Below are 22,745 nucleotides of genomic sequence, written 5' to 3'. Positions count from 1 at the left end.
CAAATAATACTGGGCTGTGTGTTCACTTTATTAGGTTTTAGCACTGGTGCTAGCAAGCTAAAGATTTCAGTAGCACAAAGGAAAGTTTACTAGCACACACAGGTGGACAGTTAACCTTTACACACTGCTCATATCCTGACCCTTCATAGTATGGAGTGGGTGATTTTTGATCCAACTCAAGTATCCCTTTATAATTAGTCCAAATTTTGTACCAAAATTGTATTTTGCATCCATAGATGTCTTATCAGTCATTAATAAATGGATGATTAATCCTTCATTAATGTTTCAGAGAGCAGAGAGAGTGTTTTCTTTAGGTTTGACACCATTCATTTATAGAGAAACATTCACGATAACACTATATTATTGTCTCATGTTATATAAAACAGGAGAACGAAACAGCCATAATTATTTATAATATAAGTGAAGGATGCAAAAACATTTTTGAATGGTAGGTTTCATTATAACCAATCAACACTGCTTGCAAAGTGAAAGCCCACCTACTCAGTCAGTTGTACACAAACAACTCTGCATTTGTTGTGCAGAAGTTGCATCTCCCTTTCTTTAATCCCCTTGCGGCAATAAACTGTGGGAATGCACACTGATCAGGGCATGATTTGGACTACTGTGCTGCTGTGTCTGCTGTGGTTGGCGTGTACGGAAGGTGGAAGTCACAAGGACCTTTCCTCCATTTTCTCTATGTTGTCCTCTTTTTTCTAACACTTTCTCTTCAACTCACTGTCTCCTTTTTCTTCTTGGTTTAACAGATCTACCTAATCACTCCTTCCACTTCACCAAATCAGTGAAATAAGCAATGTGTAATGTATTAGGCAATGAGTAATGTTTCTTTCACTGATTTTTACAGATCAGCACAACCCACTGGTGAGTTGGTACATATTTCTCTTCACACAGAATAATTTTTAACAGCATATACCATCAAAACTGTCACATTGTACAGCCCTGTTATATAATTTTAAAAAGACAAGTCAGTTCAGTTATTGTCTTCACTTTTCCACAGGTAACAATGTTTTCTCATGTTTTACTACCTGTACCATTGAGATGGGAATTGTGGTTCATATCAAGTAGATACATCAGCAATGATTTTGCAACCAAATTATGAAAGTTTACTTTGAGTAGTTAGCCGTTTTCAACTCTCATTCATGAAATTGCCATTGTATCATGTAGGTCCAGTAATAATGATTGTAGGTATTTGATGTGATGTTCATTTTGATTTGAGACATTCAAGTGGCTGGAATATTCATATGCAGATTATATGGTAATTCAAATCCAAACCCTTCCTTCTCCAATTTTCATTTTTAAGCAATGTGTAGCCCTAACATGCAAGAAAGAAATGTATGGAAACAGTCTATTTAGAAATATGTTTTTTAAAGTTTTTTGAAGGAGAAGAATCTGGGCTTAGCCCCTGATGGTTAACAGCCCAGCCAGGGTCCCTGCATAACCTGTTTTCAGTTTGTGATTGCTCTGATCAATATTTATTAATTTATTATTGACTGTCCTCTTTAATTTTGTGGAACAGAAATGTAATGTGACCATACCTTAATACTGACGCTGCCAATTACTCTTGACCGAGAGAAAGAACATTTTTGTTTGTGTTCCTAGAACTGCGTCACCACAAGTTCCAACTGTAGAAATGTAAATTTCCTACAAGTGGCACTAGATCGCAATTCATAAAATTGGAAGTAAATTCTGAACTCAGTAATAAAGAATCGTAATCCTAAATACATTAAAATATGTCTTTAAACCTCAATTTTAATGTTACATTTTATTCCAGATTGATTTGGATGAATTAACAAACCATTATTTTAACATTACAAAGTCTAACGGCTTCAGTTACATTCATAAAGCAAATGTAGTAGATGTATTTAAACAGGGTTGGTGTGGAATAAGGATTGGGGCTTTTGGCATGTAGTTTTGATGGTTAGGGAGGGTCCTCACAAGTACAAATTTGAATGTGTAGTCCTTAACAGCATGCATGCACAGTTAACTGCTCTCATTGACCTCATGTCGATAACAAGCTGTCAATATGACTAACAGTTCAATAGAAAACATTCAACCTTCTGTCTTGTAAAGACAGCACATTAGCACATAACCATCCCTGCAGGCTTCACAGTTACTCCAAACGGGCCGATGAGCCGTACCCGAGCTCCAATGACATCAGAAAACTCATAAATAATCATGGCAAATTTATTTTTGAGCAGCTCTGTAGTGTCACCCTTCTTTTTTGGTCTTTGTATCATGCAAGCGTCACCATTAAAAGTTTGAAAACTCTTCTTCCCAAAGCACAAAAAGACAAACATACAGATGAACCAATTGTACGAATTCTGCATTTTACTGCACCGAACATCTGCTAGACACAGAATAGAAAGTTTTCTGGAAAGAACTTAACAGTTATAGAGAAAACAGGACTTTCCTTGAAAGAAAAGTTGTTTAAACCCAAAGAAATATACATTCATAATAAATGATTACTGGAAACTTCATCCTCTACATGTTTTAATCTCTATGCTTCCCTTTGACAGATTTCAGATTTTTGCATATTCAACTGACCTGCCAGGCACTCACTTAATGACTCTCAAGGTTATAGCAGCCATTAATTGGAATTAATCAATTTAAAGTGTACCATTTGAACACTCCATTTTCCGTATAATTAGTACCAAATCACATTGTTCTTTCTCGGAAACCTGCTAGGAAATTGTTGCAAAATACAGCATTTCCAATATTTCTTTTTCAGACATTGTTTCAGTAGATTGAACAAATGCTCTTCAAGATGTGAGCTACAGTAAATTAACTGGCTAGTTATTTAACATCAACTGCCTATTTTTTACAGGAGGAATTTTAGTTTATTTACCAAATTTACCAAAATTTTTTCTCTATTCCAACATTCAGCAGGTTTTAACAGTCTCAATCTTTAGATTTGGATGTAAAAAGGAAAAAGCAACCAAAAACATGCACAAACAACTTTTGTCATCTTGACTCAAACAAAAAAGGTCTTAAAATTAAACAAATTCAATGTGCAAGGCTGTGATTATTCACGTTTGGCCTTCAAGGAGGCTTGTCGAGAACTTCTGGATTACAGTGAAACATCACATAAACACTTTATCATGGTGGTGCCCATTGACTCATTATCACCCAAAAACACATCTGAAAACACCTAACAAGTCACACGTCATGCTTTAACAACTATATTTATATTTTTTAAAGTGTTAATTGTCCAAATAACGTCCAAATCGGGCTGCTTCGACCAGCCCACACCCTGTGTGTTGCAGCTCGGGGTGACATCAGATCTCTTGTACCGTTAAATTAAGTTTGGGAACAGTGGAGAAAAAAATCAATATGAATCAATACCACTGGTTGACAGCTTTTTCTCTCCACACAATTCAAGGTGCCTGAAGTGTTTTCTTTGTGGAGAGGAGACAGTATTTGAAGGAGAGGAGATAAATGTTTCCTGTTTGGAGTTAAATACAGAAAACAGGTTGAAGACACAGTATTGAGGTGAGTTATTACAAGGCTTCCATAGTGTTGAGGTGGTAGAGATTCTCAGTTGCATGCTAGTCAGGATTGGCCCTGACTGGGTGTTAGAGGAAGGCAGACTACCAGGGCTGGGTGTGCAATATATTGTATACAATTTTACGTTATCTTCACCTTGGGCATTCAGTAATACTTTCTGTCCTTATTGTTTGTCAGTTAGCAGGGAATCATAAAACATTCAAAATATTCAATGAAATTTGGTGTAAAGTTTGGCCATTCACCAAGGAACAAGTGATTAGTTTTTAGTGAGGATCAGTTGACAGTTCTGAACAGTTTTAGTTGAAATGTTGTTTCCTATGTTTCCTATTTATGATTGGGTTTCCGGATACAGATTTGGAAGTTCAATTTATGGCACGTTTCATTTTTAAAATTCAAACAAATGTAAAAATATGAAGTTGTGGTTTTATGGGGAGTCACGGGCTGGAACTATTTCCTGGTGAATGTTATCTGGCAACTTCATGGTGACGAGAAGACTTGCTGAGAAATAGTTAGCACGTAACTCCGTCTAAAACCATGATACAGTATAGGTGTATTTTTAAACTTTGGACAGCGTAAAGCTAGCTATGCTAAACTCATCTCCTGGCTCTATCTCCGTACTTAAAGCAGTCTCCCAAGAATGATATCAATCTTCACATCCAACTCAGAAAGAAAGCAAATAAGCGTACTTCCCAACATATCAAACTCTTTCTTTACAAGTTTGTAATGCTTGGTTGGAGATGAGGTCACAATTAACGTTCATAAATTTCGAGAAAGTTGATATTCTCCATTACATTGGGTTTTTAGATATTACCAGGAAAGTTTATTTCATCAACCACAGTAAAGCTCTCTTTCCTTATGTTAATTAAGAACAGTTTTAAGGTTCACATTATCATAGAACTTAAAAGATGAGATAAAAGATGATGAACGATTCACCAATAAAGGCCTAAACTTCGTTATTGAGTCTTATATTTGCTGGTATACATGTCATCATCAGCATCAAGCCCCAGTTTAGACTGTCTGTCCATGACGTTACAGCCCACATATGATGTGAATAATTCTTTTAGACATTCGGTCTGCACACTGGCCCACACATCCCTTAGAAAGGCTGATTTTGACTAATTTTATTAGAAACTATCTCTGCCTCAGGGTGGGCAGACAGCAGTGTTCAGCTGAAACTCTATAGATCCAGAAAGAATCTCCTGCTGAGTTTATACAAGAACACAGAGTGTGTGAAGTCTTGTCGCCATCGTGAGGAATTTTCTCATGTAACTCTTGGGCAAACAAGCGAATAAGCCTATTTCTCTCTTTAACTGACATCCCATCGGTTTGCAGTTCACTTATGCCTTGTGTCGTGCCCCAGCTTCAGCAGCAACACATTACACTCCAAGAAATAAAGATAACATTTCATCAACTCCAGATTAACATGGATTAATTAAGAAACAATTTATCACAAGTTTATAATTCCACCTTTAAAGTCTGATCAGATTATACACAATTCTTCCCTACATCGATCGTTTTTCTGGGGTCAAAGCTCACATGGACAGTCTCCAAATGTAACCAAGGCTGGTAACCTGGTTAAACAACAGTGGAGCGCAGCCACCTTTCCTCCCACCACTGGTTTTATAAAGCTGTCTCTGAGCTTTAGCACAGCTAGAGGTATTAATTGCAAATCTGCCTAAAATAATGAATTAGGAGAGGAGTAAGAAAGGGATAATCCACAACAAGGTATGAATTAAAGGATGCTACCACTCACAGCTTTGTGTTAGATGCCCCCACCCAATCCTCAACGTGGGCAGGAATTATTTTCTACAGAAGGTAGAAAATATTAATAACTGTTCACAGTCAGATGTGTGTATTATTCAGAGTCACAAGGGCATTGTTTCTGGAAAGCTGCTGTTTCATGTTTGTTTTGTGTTGTGGTGGCTTCTGATGTTTCAAGGGCAGGGATCTCAAAACCTTGGTACATAAAACTGAAACTACACAAACAAATTTGATAGAATTTGAACAAATACCTTTTCAGAACTTGGAGAAAAAAGATTTTAGAATCCACCTTAACAAAGTGGTCAGAGATTGGTTCAAGTCAAACTGAGGTATGTATACAGCCAGAACACAATTTGTACTTTATTCATTGTCAAAAGGTAAAATTTTGCGACAAAAGCAATTCATTTAAAGGGAACCAACGTGATCAGTGGATTTGCTTAAGTAAATATGTGTGAATCTTTCATGCTGAGTTCAACTTTGGTGAACTTTATATATGAAATTCCACCTTTGACAAATAGCAAGCTGTCTTGACATTTCCGACCTCTTAAGGAACAGAGACCTTAAAACAGAAGAAGCTAGCTTGTTAGCTATGTTGCAACATCCACTTTTATTTAAATCTGCCGGAGTATAAACTGCTCCACAAAAGAAACATGGTTTGCAGACAGTATCAGACAGCTAGGAGTCGATTGTACAAATATGTCTCTTGATTAAACTGTGTGAACTTATCGCGACCAAGCTAACTAGCTCACTCACTGTCAGTTAGCAAGGTAGCAAGCTATCGTGATTTACTGACAGTTAGAAAGCTAGGTGTAACAGAGAGTTGTTGTGACTGACTAGCACAACATAGCATGTTAGCAGTGAGCTCATCAGCTATGGTAGTTCACCATCTAACCATCTATCACCAGGTTTTTAGCACTGCCTATTTTACGAGGTTGTGTCGATGACTTTAAGGGTCCGTGCCAATACCCACACTTACAGCATTTGCAAGTAATCGAGAAATTTCCGAAAACTGCCACAGCTGCCACAATTTTGGTGACAGTAAAAAATGCATGCAATTAAAAATGCAACAGTTCTATGGAAGCATGTTGGTCTATTGTATATAAAGAGATAACATTTTATTTTAAAAGTTTTCTGCTAAGAATTTTAAAGGAAGACATCTCAAAATCTTTCTTACGGGATATGATATTTAATATTTATGTCAGATATGCATTATTACTATTACTACTACTTTTTAAATGTTATGTAATATAGGTGTTTGTAAAGCACTTTGTAATCACTGATTTTGAAGTGCTAAATAAGTACATGTTACTATTATTATTATTTACTATCAATCTCATGAAGAAGGGCAGAGTTTTAATATTGAGAGAGAACCATCGGTGGAGGCATTGCCTTAACTGGTTAGTGTTGGGACATTAATAATATAATAATATTCACAATGAATCCAACATGTCAGAAACGTCTGTTGATTATCATTGCGTTACTGCCAACAACCGGACTGTTGCACAATAGACTATGGTGAATTGAGGGATACACTTGGCGCTGAATACCACTTCAAAGTGGTTTTAGGAGAAGTGTACATTCCATGAGGGTTAAGTGTCTGTGTGTTGGCATTTTTCAGACAAGGGACACACTTGCCTTCTACCTCGCAACATGTTAATGTGCACTTTAGTGCTAGAGACTGCAAGTGTGAGTATTAGGATGGACCCTATGTCACGATAACTTTACCAGCGGCGAGAAAGATAAAATACCTCACTGATGTATGAGCAGAAACTCCATTTTTACTCCATTTTTCTCGTGTACATAAAAACTGGCGCTGATATTGTTTTGTGTCTATGATGGTAAAAAAGACACATGAATGGTGAACCAACAGTAAACCAACAGTAAGTGTGACAGACAATTAACTGATTTTCAGACTCAAACAAAACAAACCCAGTGTGAAAGTAGCTATAGATTAGTTAGCATCTTTGTGGCCAGTGCATGCCTACAAGTAAATAAACTTGATCTGAACCACATGTGCATTAAAGGTGTCATCAGAAACAAGAATTAACCCAGGTTTTCATTTAACAAAACATAAACTTTCAGTTGTCTGCTGTTTGTTTTGCGGTTCCCTGATTGGATGTGTTATTTCAGTTTGCACAAGATGCACTCTTTTTCTTCAAGACCTGCTTTTGTTTGGCTAGCTGGCAAATCAGTGGGGACACAGAGCAAACCGAATCATGCTACACCATGGTTAGTCTGGTCCCTGCTGGACGCCACAGAGCTGAAGGAGACGAGGCAGAATTTATCACCGACAGGCAGCTTCTCCAAATACTCTTTATCCACTTTTCTCCACCAGGAACCTCTATTTCATTTCATCATAAACAAAGAAAATGAATTTTTTGTTTCCTGCTTTCAAATTCACTGAATCTGTTCTTTTCACTCAGAGCCCCATGTGATGAAATTGAACTTTTAGCATAAAAGCGTGGGTTTTCATTGAGGTGAAGACAGCAGCAAACATGACCTGTGTATTCAACAAGCATTTGTTCAGCAGTGCTAATGCTAATAAAAGAAGTTCCCAGTGGACGCAGAGCTCCAGTCTGTGATTTTTATTCTGCCCATCTCCTTTTCTTTTTCTCTGGTTTCTTCAGCATGTTCAAGACTTTTTATACTGTTTTATTTATTTTTAGAGTCTGTCCAGGTCTCTGTCCTGCCCTTACGGACTCTGCTGCTCCATGTTATCAATCAAAGGGTCTTTCTTCATGAACTGCAGATTTCTGATGGACCTCCACACCCCGACATAGCTGTCACTGGCTGACTGACTGGAAGAAATGTTCTCCTTGTGGAGATGCTCCCTCTGCATCTCCAGCACCTCCTTTTCCGTCATGACATGGGAATTCAAGCCTCCTTCTCCGTATCCTTGTCCACCGTCTCCCGTCCTCAACTCTCCATTAGCCAAGCCAGCTGGTGCCTCCTCCTCCTTCCCTTCGATGCTCACTGTTACCTCTTTCTCTAGTTTTCCTGGGTCAGATCCGGTGTCATCGCCGGGCCCGGAGCTGTTTAGAGGTGGTTTCTCTTGGTAAGGCTCACCAGGGGGTGAGCCATCCTTCCCCGCCTCCTCCAAATCCTCATATGAGCTCTTCTTCTTTGTCTCAAAGTATTTGACAACGCAGTAGGTGATGGAGCCGACGGTGTTCACCACCACACCGCCGATGAACAGCCCAGTCGGCGCGACATCGTTGAACGCCAGCATGCCTACGGTGATGGTGGCGATGCTCTTGACTACACCCACAAAACTGGTGGTGACAGCGGAGTTGATGTAGGTGCAGTGCAGCGTGGTGAAGTTCATGGCGCAGCCAATGAAGATGCAGAAGACGAAGATGGACGTGATGTAGGGGTCCTTCCAGCCCTCATATGACCACATGTTGATGGCATCCATGGAGATGAAGCAGCACACCAGCAGCACCTGAGAGGGACGCAAAGACACAAAGAGACTCACATGGACAAAATGTCAATAAGAAAACTTGACAAAACAGAAAGGAGAGAGGCTGAGAAGGAAACAGAGAAACTAAGAGAAGGGAGAGCAAAAAAATACAAAAAAAGAGAAAGAAAAGTGAAAGTCGGGGACAAGGAACCGGAAAAAAAGAGAAATGTAGGTAGAGCCAAAACAAAAAGATAGTAGAGAATATAATGAAAAGTAGCAACAAAAAGGAGAGAGGATGTAGAGAAAGAGAAGAAAGGGAAGAGAAGAGGTAAAGGTCAAGCAACAGAAGATCATGCAGGAGAAGCAGAAAAGGAAAAAAAAAAGAAAAAGAGATAAAACCTGAGAGAAAATGAGTGGAAATTAAATAAAAAGAAAAGACAAAGAGAAAAATCAGATGTTATCAGGTGCTGAGAGAAAAAGGGGAAGGGGAAAAGTAGAGAAAAGGAAGAAAAATGGAAAAAGAAGAGGCAGAGAGAAAGAAAAGAATGAAAGCAACAGTGAACAAAAAAACAAAAAGATGAGAGAGAAGGGAAAAGAAGAAGGACAGAAAGGGGAAGTAAGCGACAGACAAAAAGAGATAGAATCAGAAAACAAATACTGAAAGGAAAAGAAAGAGAAATAGAAAGCTGAAAGAAAGAGGGTCAAACAAACAGAAAGAAAGAAAGAATCACAGAAGTTAAACTGAAAAAACGAGTGACCAGTTTACTTTGCAACGTTCTGCATCACAAAGGCAATAACAGCAAAACACTGCATCAGTCTATAAAGGCTGAACACAACAGTACAGCCGAAAAGCATCTTTGATAGCCTGTTCTAAAAAACAGCATATTCACACCAGATTTGTGCATTTACGAACAAGGCACCACAGTGTAACTTAATTGATTATTTAAATTTCCCAACACGCCGACAGGATCAGTCAGGATATAATGTTAATTAATGTTCTGTGTTCCTCTACACACCCAAAAGGTCACACACAGTCCAGGTTCATACAGTGAAATTGTTTGGAGTAAAGCAGCTGTCCTCCTCCTAAATCTTGAGCTCCATCGGTGCTGTCTAAAAAATTATTTCAGAAGCTAAAAGTTTAATTCTGTTTCCTCTTTCCTGTCAAGTTGATAACTAGAGTTTTTAGTTGTTGGGCTGCAGGAGACAATTCTAACTGGCATGTGTCAACTCGGTTCTTTTCCCCACTCCACTATCTTAATATCAGGGTCTATTTTTGCCAGACCCGCTCACAGACAGAAAAAAAAACTAGTTACACAACACAACACAAATGGGCCTATAGGTCAGCAGTCACCTGGCGGCTGCAGCTCCCACCAGCACCCCTACTTCCTGCAGCAATGGATGAACCCGCATCAGGCGGACAGGGAGAAAGCGCTATACCGCCAGGGAGCAAGTGGTGAGCTGACCTCGTTGTGGGATGATGAGTCTGGTGGACTCAGTCGTTGGAGTTTCTTCCTCAACTTACAAAATTACAAATTTTGTTTGGCCATTGTTGTAGCGTTAATGTAACATCGCCTGAAAAGCAGCTAGCTGGCTGAAGGCAGCTCAGGATAGTATGTGTCCAACCCAGAGCAACCAATTATAGTCCGGAAACTTCCTACAACTTATTTCAGCAGTTTTGTTTTAATCAGACAACAAATTCAACATGTACGTAAAGGCCCAGGCCCATTACTGGCTATGTGTCTGCTGTGCAGTGTTAATGCCTTACCGGCGCGGCCATGATGGCGATGGCGTACTGTGCTGTGAGCGGTCCATATTCGCTGTCCAGACTGGTTTTCTGGATCAGGACCAGATAGGAGGCATGGATGATCACCGCCAAAACACCAGTGATGTAACCGAAGGGATCACCAGTGAGATCTCCAGCACCTGGAGAGAATATTAAAGTCATGAGGATGCAAAAAAATCATGAGGACGCAAAAAATGCCCCCAGTGTGTAAAACCTTTAAATAATGTAGTTAGCTAACGGCATGCCCGTTGCCTTTGGAAGTGTAAGGCTAGGTGACTTCTGTAGGTAGTTAGCTTGTTAACCGGGCATGCTAACATTAACAGTTTACATTACAGAACATAATTACACCATTTAATCCATTCATTACACTTTTGTTATGTTTTTGGAAAAGCTAGAGAACAACTGCAAAGCAAATGCTGCAATTATGTCATGTCAGAATGATCAAGATGAATGAATTACGAGAATCCGGCTTGTAAATAGTGTTTATGTCAACATCCATCAATTAAAAGCCAGGTCTTCAATAATGGCTGGGCATGTGGTCAACACAAAAACAGGCCGATGAAAAAATAAGGGTGGATTTTTAGAGTGCAAGTTCCTCCCGAAATGTTTTGGCAGTGTACCACTTCGCTGTAGCATGCTCACGGATGTATGCTAGCCAGCTTAGCCAAGGTAGCCTGGTTACCCTGTAGTGTTGATGCGGTCAGAATGACAAATAAAAGACCCATAACACTGACCGAGTGCAACATTATTAATAAAATATGCACTGTTATCTCCATAATGAAACAATACCGAGTACTAATATTTTATAATTAGAATTTGCTGATTCTAGCCTCTCAAATATGAATATTTTCTGGTTTCTTTACTCCTCTATGACAGTAAACTGAATATCTTTGGGTTGTGGACGGTTGGTCGGGATAAAACAAGACATTTGAGGATGTCACTTTGGCCTTTGGGAAACAGTTATCATCATTTTTCACCCTTTTCACATGTACCAAAAGATTCGTTGATTAATAGAGAAATATTCATGAAAATGAAATGAAATGCCCTAAAAAGAGATTATGAATTGGCAGAATATCGCTCTACTGTCAGAGATAGAAAGCAGAGACAGATCATAAAAAAGTACAGGCTCAGTGACCACAAATCATCTTTGTGTCATCCCTTTTCAATTGCCAAAAAAGTACGACACAAAAAAACATATGGCAACCAAAAGAAAACAGACATTTACTGGATATAATGTTGTATTGTCAATACATAGTATTTTTAATTCTCCGTTTACTTTTGAATCATACAACTGACTTGAGTTACCCCGTGACAAGTTGTGAACATGGGATTCTTTCCTATCTCTACTATCCATCTGATAAGTCATAAACACGTCATATGATTGGATGATCACTGATCATGTGTGGTGTTTAGTGAATGGTTAATTGTGATCGTGTACCTGCACAAAATCAATTTGGTATTGTTAAAAGCTTTGAGATTCCCTTCATCAAACATTTGCCCTGATGAAAGTCTATTGACTAAAATTTTGGTTTGATTTTTAAATACATGGATTGCATTGGTGTTCTCTTGTACAGTACCTTAGCATTGTGTTGATCTTAGCAGAAAGGAAGAGATAAAAACAGAGGAAAGAGTGTGGGACTTTGAAGGAATCAGAAGCAATGAATGAAGCAAGAGGAATTAGCAGAAGATAGAGGATTTAATCCTGTGAGTCTATACGGTATTCAGTTCAGTTCAGTTAAGATCTTTATTGTCTCTCGAGGGGAAATTTGAGGGCAATAACACAACCACAAAATAAAAGCATGGGACATTAATCACAACAGACTGCATACCGCAAACACACATACAGACTGAGGAATCCTTCTTTCATCTAAAATGGGATACTGGATTACATCAGTGCTCATATATTTGGATTAAAATTGTATAGTTGATTATCTATATTTGAAATCTTTTTTAATGTTAAATAATAAAATAAGAATAAAATAATTACTTGATGTTCTGAGTGCCTCTGAATCTACGTTTTATTTTCTGAGGCACTAAAACTGTCTACTGAAATCAAAGGAAGTAAAAATAAAACATGTTCAGTCCTGTTTAATGTGAAATCCATAAAATCAATAATAATCAATCATTTTAATGACTTTCAATACATGAGCATTGTGCACCAGATCAGTAATACCATAAATATCACCATAGGAGGACAATCGCTGGCTCATCTGTCTGTTAGTATTTACAACCAAGATCATTCTCGTAACGAAGCAGCAAGACAATAAACCCTTTCTTTACAAATTCAGAAGCAAGTGCTGTGAAATGGAAGAATGACTTTTACACGACCCCGTAAACACCAAAGTGTTTGGTTTTTGGCTACGGAACCAGTGATTAGTTTTTTAAATTAAATGAACTAAAAAGCACCAGGCCAAGCAATATGATGCTTTAATGTAATATTGGAATTTTTGCATTATTATGTTGAAGCACCTTAATTTGTCTGGTGTTTATTATTATCCAAAAACAGATATTTAAATATATATATATATATATAATGTTAGCTTGGTGATTGGCTGTTTCTTGCAGAAATGCACCATGTAAGTTAACTTCTATACTAAACCTTTTCTAACACTGCTGTTCAGAGGGAACTGCAAGTCATGGAACATTGTCTATGGGGAAAATTAATGGGATTTTTACTTTGAAACCAAGGACACCCAAAATAGTTTTTCCCACTTTGCAACTCTATAAATAGTGACAAAAGTCAAACACAAAAGTTTGAGTGAAAAAAAAAAAAGCTTTATGGTTAGGAAGGAATGATGGTCATGGTTGAAAGAAACCAACAGTGACTGATGGAAGGAAACGGGAACCCATACAAAGTTTTTTGGCGCTAGTAACATGACTTTACTCTTACATAAGTCATCTTAGGCCTACTTAACTGCTGCTGATGGTACAGTGCGAGCCTTCATCATCATATCAACCACAAAAGAACATCAACTCAGGTAGGATACAGCAATTTAAAGCCACTTCAGTATGTGTAGGATTAGGTTTTTTTACTCCAGTGCCTAAAAACACAGCAAAACCAAGCGGGTAGTTCTGGGTCTGAAAAGTGAAAGTGATGCAGAAGAAACTTAAGTGACTCCACTGGCTCCAAAAAGAAGTCCGATTATATGGAAGTCTAAGGGAAAATGGCCCTACTTCTCACTTTATTTATTACCTCAGTAAACAGTTTCCTAATGAGTTTATGGTCTAAATCGTTAGTTTCAAGTCTTCCTCAATGCAGCATGATGTTCATTTAGTAAATTATGGTCCCTTTTAGAGTGAAATAGACGATAAAGCAGGGTATGCTTTAGGGTGTGGCTATGTTGTGATTGACAAGTCGCTACCACAGCGACAGTATTGGTTAGGTAACGTAACCATGTTGTGACCCCAGATTCACAGAGAATAGGTGTAGACGTAACCGTCGCTATTTCAGTGTTTGTTGTAACATTTTGGTTGCTAAAAAATTCTTATTCAGCATTTGGTTGTATTAAAAGACCCTCTAAGGAGTCGGCTATTCACTTTCTAGTAAGTACAATTTGTTTTAATGGTTTTAAGCCTGTTCTTTGCAAGTGAAAATTAGCATTAGCATTATCACAGTTAACCATAGACGGTAAATGCACTGTACTAACCAAGCTAGCAGCTGGAATTAGGGTCAGCTCCACCCCTTTGTCCAAATATGGTAACTTCTGGCTCCAAAAATCCAAGATGATGATGGTCAAAATGGCTTCAAGGCAGGAGTTCACAAACCAATGGGCATCATAGTTGCTATGTCCATTATTTTTTTACAGTCTATGAGCGACATACATACAAAATGTTAACAAAATTACATTAACTTGATTAATCCATGGGCGCCTGGAAGATACAAATATTAAATATTCCTCAGGAGAAAAGGTGATTAGCACCAACATTAAACTCAGAATGATGAATTGCACATTAGACTCATACGCTGCACATTTTAACACTTCATGTTTGAACCCCCCTGGCCCTCCTGCCTGAGAAACACTGAGAGCGGCAGCAGCAGTGGAGATCAATTCAGGAAATTAATTATCTCTAGGTTTTTTGTTTATGAGTTCAGGATCATTAACATGAATGGAAGAGGAAAATTTACTGCTGGGAAAGATAATTAGATGAAAGATCTGTACGCAACACTGGAATTAAATTTATTAAAAAACTTTACGTAAGATGAATAAAAAGAGATTTTTATAGAAAAACTAAGCACTGTTATAAGAAGACTGGTATATCCAAGTAAAAAGTGGAAGAAGATTTTGAGAGACCACGGTCATCACGTGACCTAATTATAGAGCTTTGTTCACATAATGGGGACAAATCCTAATGGGATGTGGTGGTACAGACGGGTATCCCAGTAATTTTGAGATGCTGATAGGAAGATGAACACAAGGAATTGTTTTTGGGCCATTAACTGCAAGAATTGTAAAAGATATTAGGTGGAAAATGTTAAAAATCCATGGAGGGAAACTTAAGGGTGCATAATTTAATATCAGCATCTAGAGATCTGGTGAGAGCCTACGATTTTAATAAGGTGGTGGACAGTTGTTTTTTTGTTGTTTTTTTTAACTAAACAGGTGAGGAACATACATAGACTGTAAAAAATATGGGCATAGCCACCATGACATCACCCATTGGTTTCTGAAGAGCAGTTTTGAAGCTCAAAGTGGGCGACTCTAGCTGTTCCCATCTTGGCAGTACCTGTTCCACCTCACTCCTGGCTAATCCAAAATAGGCAAAGAGGTGGAGCTGAGGCGGGCTGAAAGAAGCCTGGTTTCTGAAACAAGCCACTTAGCCGCTAGCGACCTGTCACTCAAAGCAGCCATGTCCTTAATTATGCATAACTCTATGGCTTAATAAAATTTAAACGGGTGAGTTATAAAAAAATAAATCCCATGTACAGTCATAAAGTTAAAGTTTATTTATTCAAAGTGCAAAGTCACACCAGGGTGTCTTAATACACTTTACAGCAGTAAGACAAGGTTAAAAGAATCAAACAATATTAAAAGAATCAAGGAGGAACGACACAAAAAAAAGATAAATAAAAAGAATGATAAATTATGGAAAATTTAAAAGTGGTCCAAAACACAGAAAACCATCTGAAATAGCTCATCATATGACAGACGCATATTATTACATCACTACAACTGATAGCAGGAATGGAGATATTGGTGAGACAGTGTAGCTGTTCTACAGCCTCACTGGAGTGACGTAAAAGACTATATCAAACCCACGTCATTGGTGTTAAGGCAGGTCATATGATTGCAAGAATAAGTATGTTTTGAGTCTAAATTTAAAGATTTCAACAGAAGTAGCTTCCCTGATTATAAGAGGTAGCTGGTTCCAGAGATAGGGAGCTCAGTAGGAGAACACTCGACTGCCTACTGATTTTTTCTTGATTCTAGGAGCAGTAAGATATCCAACATCATGTGATAGGAGTGCACGAGGGGGAGTATAACGAGTGATGAGGTCAGAAAGATATGATGGTGCAAGCCCATGTAGTGATTTATATGCTAAGAGACGCACCTTAAAGTCTGACCTGGCTTGGATTGGGAGCCAGTGAAGGGAGATTAGGACTGGAGTAATATGGTCAAATTTTCTAGTTCTAGTAAGTATTCTGGCGGATGCATTTTGCAAGTTGTAGTTTTCTAATAGTGCAGCTAGGTAGACCAGAGAACAAGACATTACAGTAATCTAGTCATGAGGTAACAAAGGCATGTATTACAATTTCAGCATCCGCCATACTAAGCAGAGAGCAGATTTTTGAGATATTGCGAAGATGGAAAAATGCAAACTTGGTGAGGTTTTTAACTGTGGAGCTCTGTCCCTGAAGTTTAAAGTAAGGTCTGCAAGAAGGGAGAGTTCGAATTTTGGGCCAACAACTAACATCTCAGTTTTAGTGGCATCCAGTTTGTAACAGCGATTAGGCATAATTCAAGGTTTGCAATTTGTGAACGATCATCAGGTGAAATTGGTATATAAATCCGGGTGTCATCCGCATAACAGTGACATTTGATACCATAGGTGTAGAAAATTTCACCAAGAGGGAGCATGTAGACAGAAAAAAGCAAAGGCCCCAGCACAGAGCCCTGTGGTACACCTAAGTTAACTTGAGAGTATTTACATGTAGCGTTTTAAAGTGAGACACAATGAGTTCTGTCAGATAGATAAGAAGTTAGCCAGGAAAGCGCAGAGCCACAGATGCCCACGTAGCTCGCTAGGCGATTTAAAAGAAATTTATGATCGACAGAATCATATCGTATCATATTTTGTGCTGCAGAATAATCACAGAAAAACTCAGAGAAATTCTCAAGTCACTGGAAAGACAGTTATATGTGTGTGGATGATGTGTATTTACCAGCTAGCGCGGCTCCACCGGTGGTGATGATCACGGCGGTCACCACACCTATGGACGGCACGCCGTTCCTCAGCACGCACACACCTATGCTGAGTGTGAAGAGTGGCAGGCAGCGTTTGAACACCACGTACATGGGTAGACTGAGGCCTCGCAGAGACCACAAAGTGAGAGTGGACTGCAGCGTGGAGAGGATGCACACCGGACCAAACTCCTGCAGACAGATCGAAAGGGAGAAATATACTTTTAATGGACTAACATTAATTCTCTGGACATTTAGCCAAATTTTAATGTAAAAAAAAAATCCACAGATTTAGCATCGCACACCTATAACATTATGGGACTTATGATGGACAATGATACAGGAGAACCAGAGATATCGTCTTTTTTGCATTCGTCTTCCTTGTCAAAACCTGCAGCCTACATTACCCACAATTCAGTTCAGTCAGAGATTTGAGTTTGGATGCTAGTAGTGACTTATGTAACTTTGAGCTGCTAGCCTCCAGCAGAGACGAATAGGGGACTACAGAGGTCTGGTAACCTCACAATCTTTCCAACTCCACACCCCACACCAACCGATGCTGACTCAAGTGACATCACATGAGGTAGTTTATCAGATTTCACATAGCTCCCTCTGGAGACACAAAAGTCTTTACACTACTTTTTTACACATAGAACACCTGTAAGACACGCTGAGGTGGAAAATCAGTTGCATTAACTTAAAAAAAATTGAATGGTTTACCTTGTGATTACTATAGTCCCCACAACATGATTAATACAAGTACTCTGACACACACAGAGGGAAGAAAAACAACTTGTAAATCTGCTGGTTTTACAGTGAATCTTCTGATTGTACCACTCTTTTTTCATATTGAATATGTGTATTTTAAATACATTAATAAAAGAATCTGAATAAAATGTATTGGTGTTTATTCTCGGAAGATGGATGAAATCAGATTTTAAAGTATACTATTTTTGCATTCTTTACCCATTTTTCTCTTCACTTTATGTCACTGGAGCCATTTTCTGAGCTGACCTAGTAACAAGGGGACCTTGTTAACTGTAAACTGCTGTGATCAGTATTTTTAAAATGTTCAAAACTGTAAAAAAAAATGACGATCACTGTCCCACACCCCAAGCTGACATACAGCTGACAATGTCTTGTTTTGTCCCAACAAATAGTCCGCAATAATATATTCAGTTCACTGTCATAGAGGACTAAAGAAACCAGCAAATATTCACATTTAAGAAGCTGGAATCAGAGAATTATAGTTTTTTGTAAATGACTCAAAACAATTAATCAATGATCAAAATAGTTGTCGATTAATTTAATAGTTGGCAATCAAACAATTAATCAAATGATTGTTGCAGCTATAACTGGTTTTAAATTACCTGCTTCTTCCATGTGACACATTATTAAATCCACAAACATTTAAAAATAATAATAAATTATAATAATGTAATATTTTCTTGCATTGAACAAGATGTTTGTGGTCACTTTTGTTTTAAACTGTCAGCCAATAGCATTAGCTGTTTACAGTAATATCTAACTGAAAATCTATAGAGGTTTTACTTGATATTAGCAGTTTGATCAGATGTTGCATGAACCTGGTTGCAAAATGCTTCATCTAAGTTTCTACAGTAGTTGTTATAACTTTCAGTATAAACAAACAAGTTGAGATTTTAAAAAGTATCATTACTCTTATACACGTATCTCCCTCTTTTCCCAACTTAACTTTCATTCTAGTAATTTATGATGAATTATGCAAACCCTTTCATTCATCTATCTAGAGCCGCCTTTTACCTTCAGGACAGCCTGAATTAACAAGCTACTGGAAACAGTTCAAAGCTCCATGTTGACTCAACACATTAAAAGAAAATGGCAGAACTTTCATGCATGTTTAGGTTAGTAGCAGCAGCAGTCTAGTTTTTTTTTTTTTTTTTTTTTTTTTTTTCTTGATGGTCACAGATTAAAGGTTTAAGTTTTGGTCATGCTTGCAGCTAGCGGGATAAAAATGTCAGTAAGTCTGTTCCTTCAACTCTTTAGTTTAGAGTGAAATACGTCAACTACTGTTGCTATGATTCTTCTTAAATTTCGTACAGACATTCATGGTTCCCAGAGGATGAATCCTACTCACTCTCAAGATCACTTGACTTTTCCTTTAGCGCCACCAAGAGGTAAAAATATCTGCTCTTCCATCACTTCCAATCATGATAGGTTTCTGTAGCTCTAAAACAAATTACTGAATTTGTGTCGTCTCAGATAAACTTTGAGCTTCAGATTACACAGTGAATCACCTGGTTCATGTCTGACTGTAAGTAAGCACACCTTTTATAAAATCTGCAGCTAGCTGTTACTTCACTTCAGCCGTGGAGTGCAAAGCTGCTAATCCTAAACCGGTGCAAAGGTTGATGACAATACTCACAAGGTTTTTGTTATTTATTTGAATTAATGAAGCTCATTTTAAAGTTTTAACAGATTTTCTGGGGCAGAAAAAGGTAGCTGACAGACACGCAGCCCTGCCATAATATTGCCATATTACTGCCCAGCATTTTATTATTTAAAAATACTGACTAAAACTTGTCATGTAGTCAGTCTTGTTGTGGTATTTCTCCCAGCCACCAGTGGGTGCACTGAGCACTGCTGTTGAGCAGAACTCCAGTTGGTGTGCAAAGAAGAAATCCTTTGCCTGTAAGGGATTTTCTTGGTCAGAGTAATTTGTGTTTTTGTCACTGTGCACACCTGTGATGCCATTTTTTTCCCACCTGCAAATTGAATATGATCTACCACCTCATGGTTTTGTATTTGTTATATTCTTTAGTGATGAATAAACCACCAAGTAAAATTTTGGTTCTGGGTATAACAATACCAGATCAGGGCTAAGAGCCACCAAGCTAATTTATTGAAATATGACTTTAAGGTTTATTTGATTGTACATTGTGAGTTGAAAATGAGCTGCCTGAACATGAATGAAAGAACTTTTTTAAAATGTGTCACCCATTCTGGGCTAAATGTGCTAAATTAGGTGTCTGTTGTGTCCAGAATGTGAGCCGCAGCAGCAGCAGAGGTGTTCCTGTGGGTGTTTCTTGTGCACTTGCATGTAGCACATTTATATTAACCCAACAGTGGACTTTGCCACAGGGGACCGCTGTTCGTTTTCAACCTCGAATGTCACATTTCCAACTGTGAGTCGGAACAGTTTTTAAAAAAGCGTAACTACAATCATCCCCTAACCTTAACCACAGCGTTGTCACATCATAATACATCATTATTTTTAACAGTTATGTGTAACGGTTTTTGAAAGCACAGACAGATGATGTCGTCCTGCTGATTACTGCCGATTGGGGCGCCAGATTAGGAAACGCTCCTATGTGTTGTTCTGGAGTCACACAGTCAAACCACGTATTTGGTTGTTTAATTTGGTTTAACTTGTTGTGAGATCTGGAAGGTTTGCACACTGGCCTCTGTGACCTATAATATCCTTCACCTAATTAATGTTGGTTGTCAATTTCAGTTTGATTTTATAACTTCCTGATCCACCATTTTTGCTGTACATACTCTGTGGGTCTGTATTGATTCTGATAAACAGTCCTGCCAATAAGTTAATGAATTGTATCAGTCAATCAGCTACTCGGCCACTCAGTCAGTCAGTCATTCATTCAGTCAATCAGCCAATTATCAACTGGAAAATACCAATACAGGCAGTTTTAACAATATTGAAGGGGGAGGGGGAGTTACTGGTCACCAGTTTGCAGCTTTGATGTTAAAACAAACATGAGAATATCTGCTTAATTATGCCAACAATTTCCAGGCATCCATAATCTGCACATTAATGTTCACTATTAACATGAAAAGACGAAATACATACTGATGATGTGGTGACCCTTTTAGGATGTTCATATGCAGAATAAAAGTTAAGGATGCCTCCTGCATCTCAAACAAGATTAAAATGATTCAAAACTCAAAAGATTCAAGATTAAAAAGTAGGAAAATAATTATTCTTACAAATTATTATTTCTGTATTAATGTGATGAATTCAGAGTTGTGGAATGTATTAGTGTATTTAAACTAAATTTAGACTATTTTCATTTTGTTAAACAATAGAAACTTGTAGTAATTGTATCATTTAAATAAATATACCTCATCCACTTCTGAAGAATGATCCATATGAGTCCCAGGACGCAGATTTTAACTTTTTTCCCCCTGTTTTCTCAATATTCTGTTTTATTTTCAGTCTGCTTTTAAAGTTGCAAGGATAAATACAAGCTGGTGAGTTTTATGAAGCAAAGAGATCAGCGTCTCTCCCACCTGAAGGTTAAATTCTGGCAATAGACTACAAAGACCCCCAGAAAGCCTCGGGAATTCCCAGTTTGGGAATCAGTTTTTACCTTAGAGAGCTGAATGCTGAACGGGGGGATGTTGACCTTCCCCAGCCGCCTGAGGGTCTCCAGAGTGAGCGCTGCGGTGCTGCTGGTCAGGAACTGGATGAGCGTCAGGAAGTTGAAGTGATAATTACTGATGAGGAACTTCAACAAGATGTTCAGAGAGCCGGAGAAAATGCCGTGCGCAACGGCCACGGAAATCCCCAACAACCGGCTTTTAAACACATCCATGATGGGTGCTGGTGGCTTTACAGAAAGTCAAACAAGAGGTAGAAAGTAAGCTTATCTCGGTACTGGTGGCTCCACTTACAGCCCGGTTTGGAGAGGTTCTGTCTGAGGGATGATGAGGGGGAGGGTTTGGTTTTTACGCACAGCCGCGGCGCGATGCTGCTGGACGGAGAAACGAGGGGAAAGGAAGGACGTGGAAGCCAACGTTGGTGTCGTCTGTGAAGTGAAATGAATCTGCATTCAGGAGCTTTTAGTGAAATAAATAAACAAACGTGAGATCTGAAGGTGTAAAAAGAAAAGAGGGAGGAGAAGGAGGAGATCCTCGGTTCGGTTCTGCTGACTCGTCTCTTCGCACTTCGTCTCTTTTCTCCTCAGTTGAAATTGCTTCAGTTCAGGACTTTTTTTTCTTTCTCAGCTGCAAACAGTGAAATCATCCAAAAACATTCTCTTTTTTGCATTGGTTTCCACTCAGTCGTTATTACTATGAGATGACTTGTTCTGGGACTTTTGTCTTTGCGCTTTTGCTCCAAAAGGACAAAAAAGAAAAAAAAAAAAGGAAGAGAAGAAACAAAAAATCTCTCCCGCAACTATGAAAGAGACGCGAACCAAGAGGAAAAAGAAGAGAAAAAGGGAATTCCCTAGAAAAGGAGCTGCAGTAGAGTACAGTAGAAGCGCAGCAGCTGTACAGGAGGTGTACAGTAGAGGGGAGGTCGTCCTCTGAGAGCGCTGCCAGTGAAATATGACATTTTGCCGCAGCGCCTCTTGGCCGCGTCCCCGAGAGAGAGAGAGAGAGAGAGAGAGAGAGAGAGAGAGAGAGAGAGAGAGAGAGAGAGAGAGAGAGGAGGGGGGGAGCATTAGCGTCAATGAAAAATATTAAATTGATTTATCACGATAGAACACATTGAAAAACATAAATACATATATTTTTTTGTAACTTCATTTAATCTAATCAGGTGGAGAGAGACAATCATAGTCAAACAACCAACAATAAAGCAACTATTAGGTAAAGATCCTCTACAGACATGTATTAAGACATATAAAAAATACTCTGTCTGGAACAATAATGTGTGTCTGAAATGTTTTTTGCACAAAAAAAGCAGAATTGCCACTTTAAATCCTTAAAATGACATCCACTCATCTCTCATTAAATATTCCAGAATCTATGAATATGTAAATATTTTTAATTTTAAATGTTTAACTGCTGAACACAAGATGTCTCCTTCTTCACTGAGAAGTACATTCTCAGCGTGTGTTTGCCCTGGAGGCTTCAAGTTCTCCTTGTGTAAGTT

General features: G+C 38.4%; 1 protein-coding gene across 2 annotated transcripts; it reads right to left on the bottom strand.

Moving 5' to 3' along the window:
- Positions 1-5,871: 5,871 nt before the first annotated feature.
- On the bottom strand, positions 5,872-22,218 carry LOC122965694 (solute carrier family 35 member D3). 2 transcript variants are annotated; one of them, XR_006398281.1, is made up of 5 exons: positions 21,235-22,218; positions 16,849-17,059; positions 10,449-10,606; positions 6,913-8,725; positions 5,872-6,793 (listed from the first exon to the last, which is right to left on the bottom strand). XR_006398281.1 is itself a non-coding variant. In XM_044329870.1 (4 exons), exons 1-4 carry the CDS (start codon positions 21,457-21,459, stop codon positions 7,976-7,978), a joined length of 1,344 nt encoding a protein of 447 aa, XP_044185805.1. In that variant the 5' UTR covers positions 21,460-22,218; the 3' UTR covers positions 5,872-7,975. The 2 variants fall into 2 exon arrangements, 1 of the variants encoding a protein (XP_044185805.1); XM_044329870.1 differs by having other exon boundaries at positions 5,872-8,725.
- Between the last annotated feature and the right edge of the window lie 527 nt (positions 22,219-22,745).

The sequence above is a fragment of the Thunnus albacares genome, chromosome 16 (genome assembly GCF_914725855.1).
Source record: "Thunnus albacares chromosome 16, fThuAlb1.1, whole genome shotgun sequence".
NCBI lineage: Eukaryota > Metazoa > Chordata > Actinopteri > Scombriformes > Scombridae > Thunnus > Thunnus albacares.
This window is presented reverse-complemented; position numbering and strand designations above follow the sequence as displayed.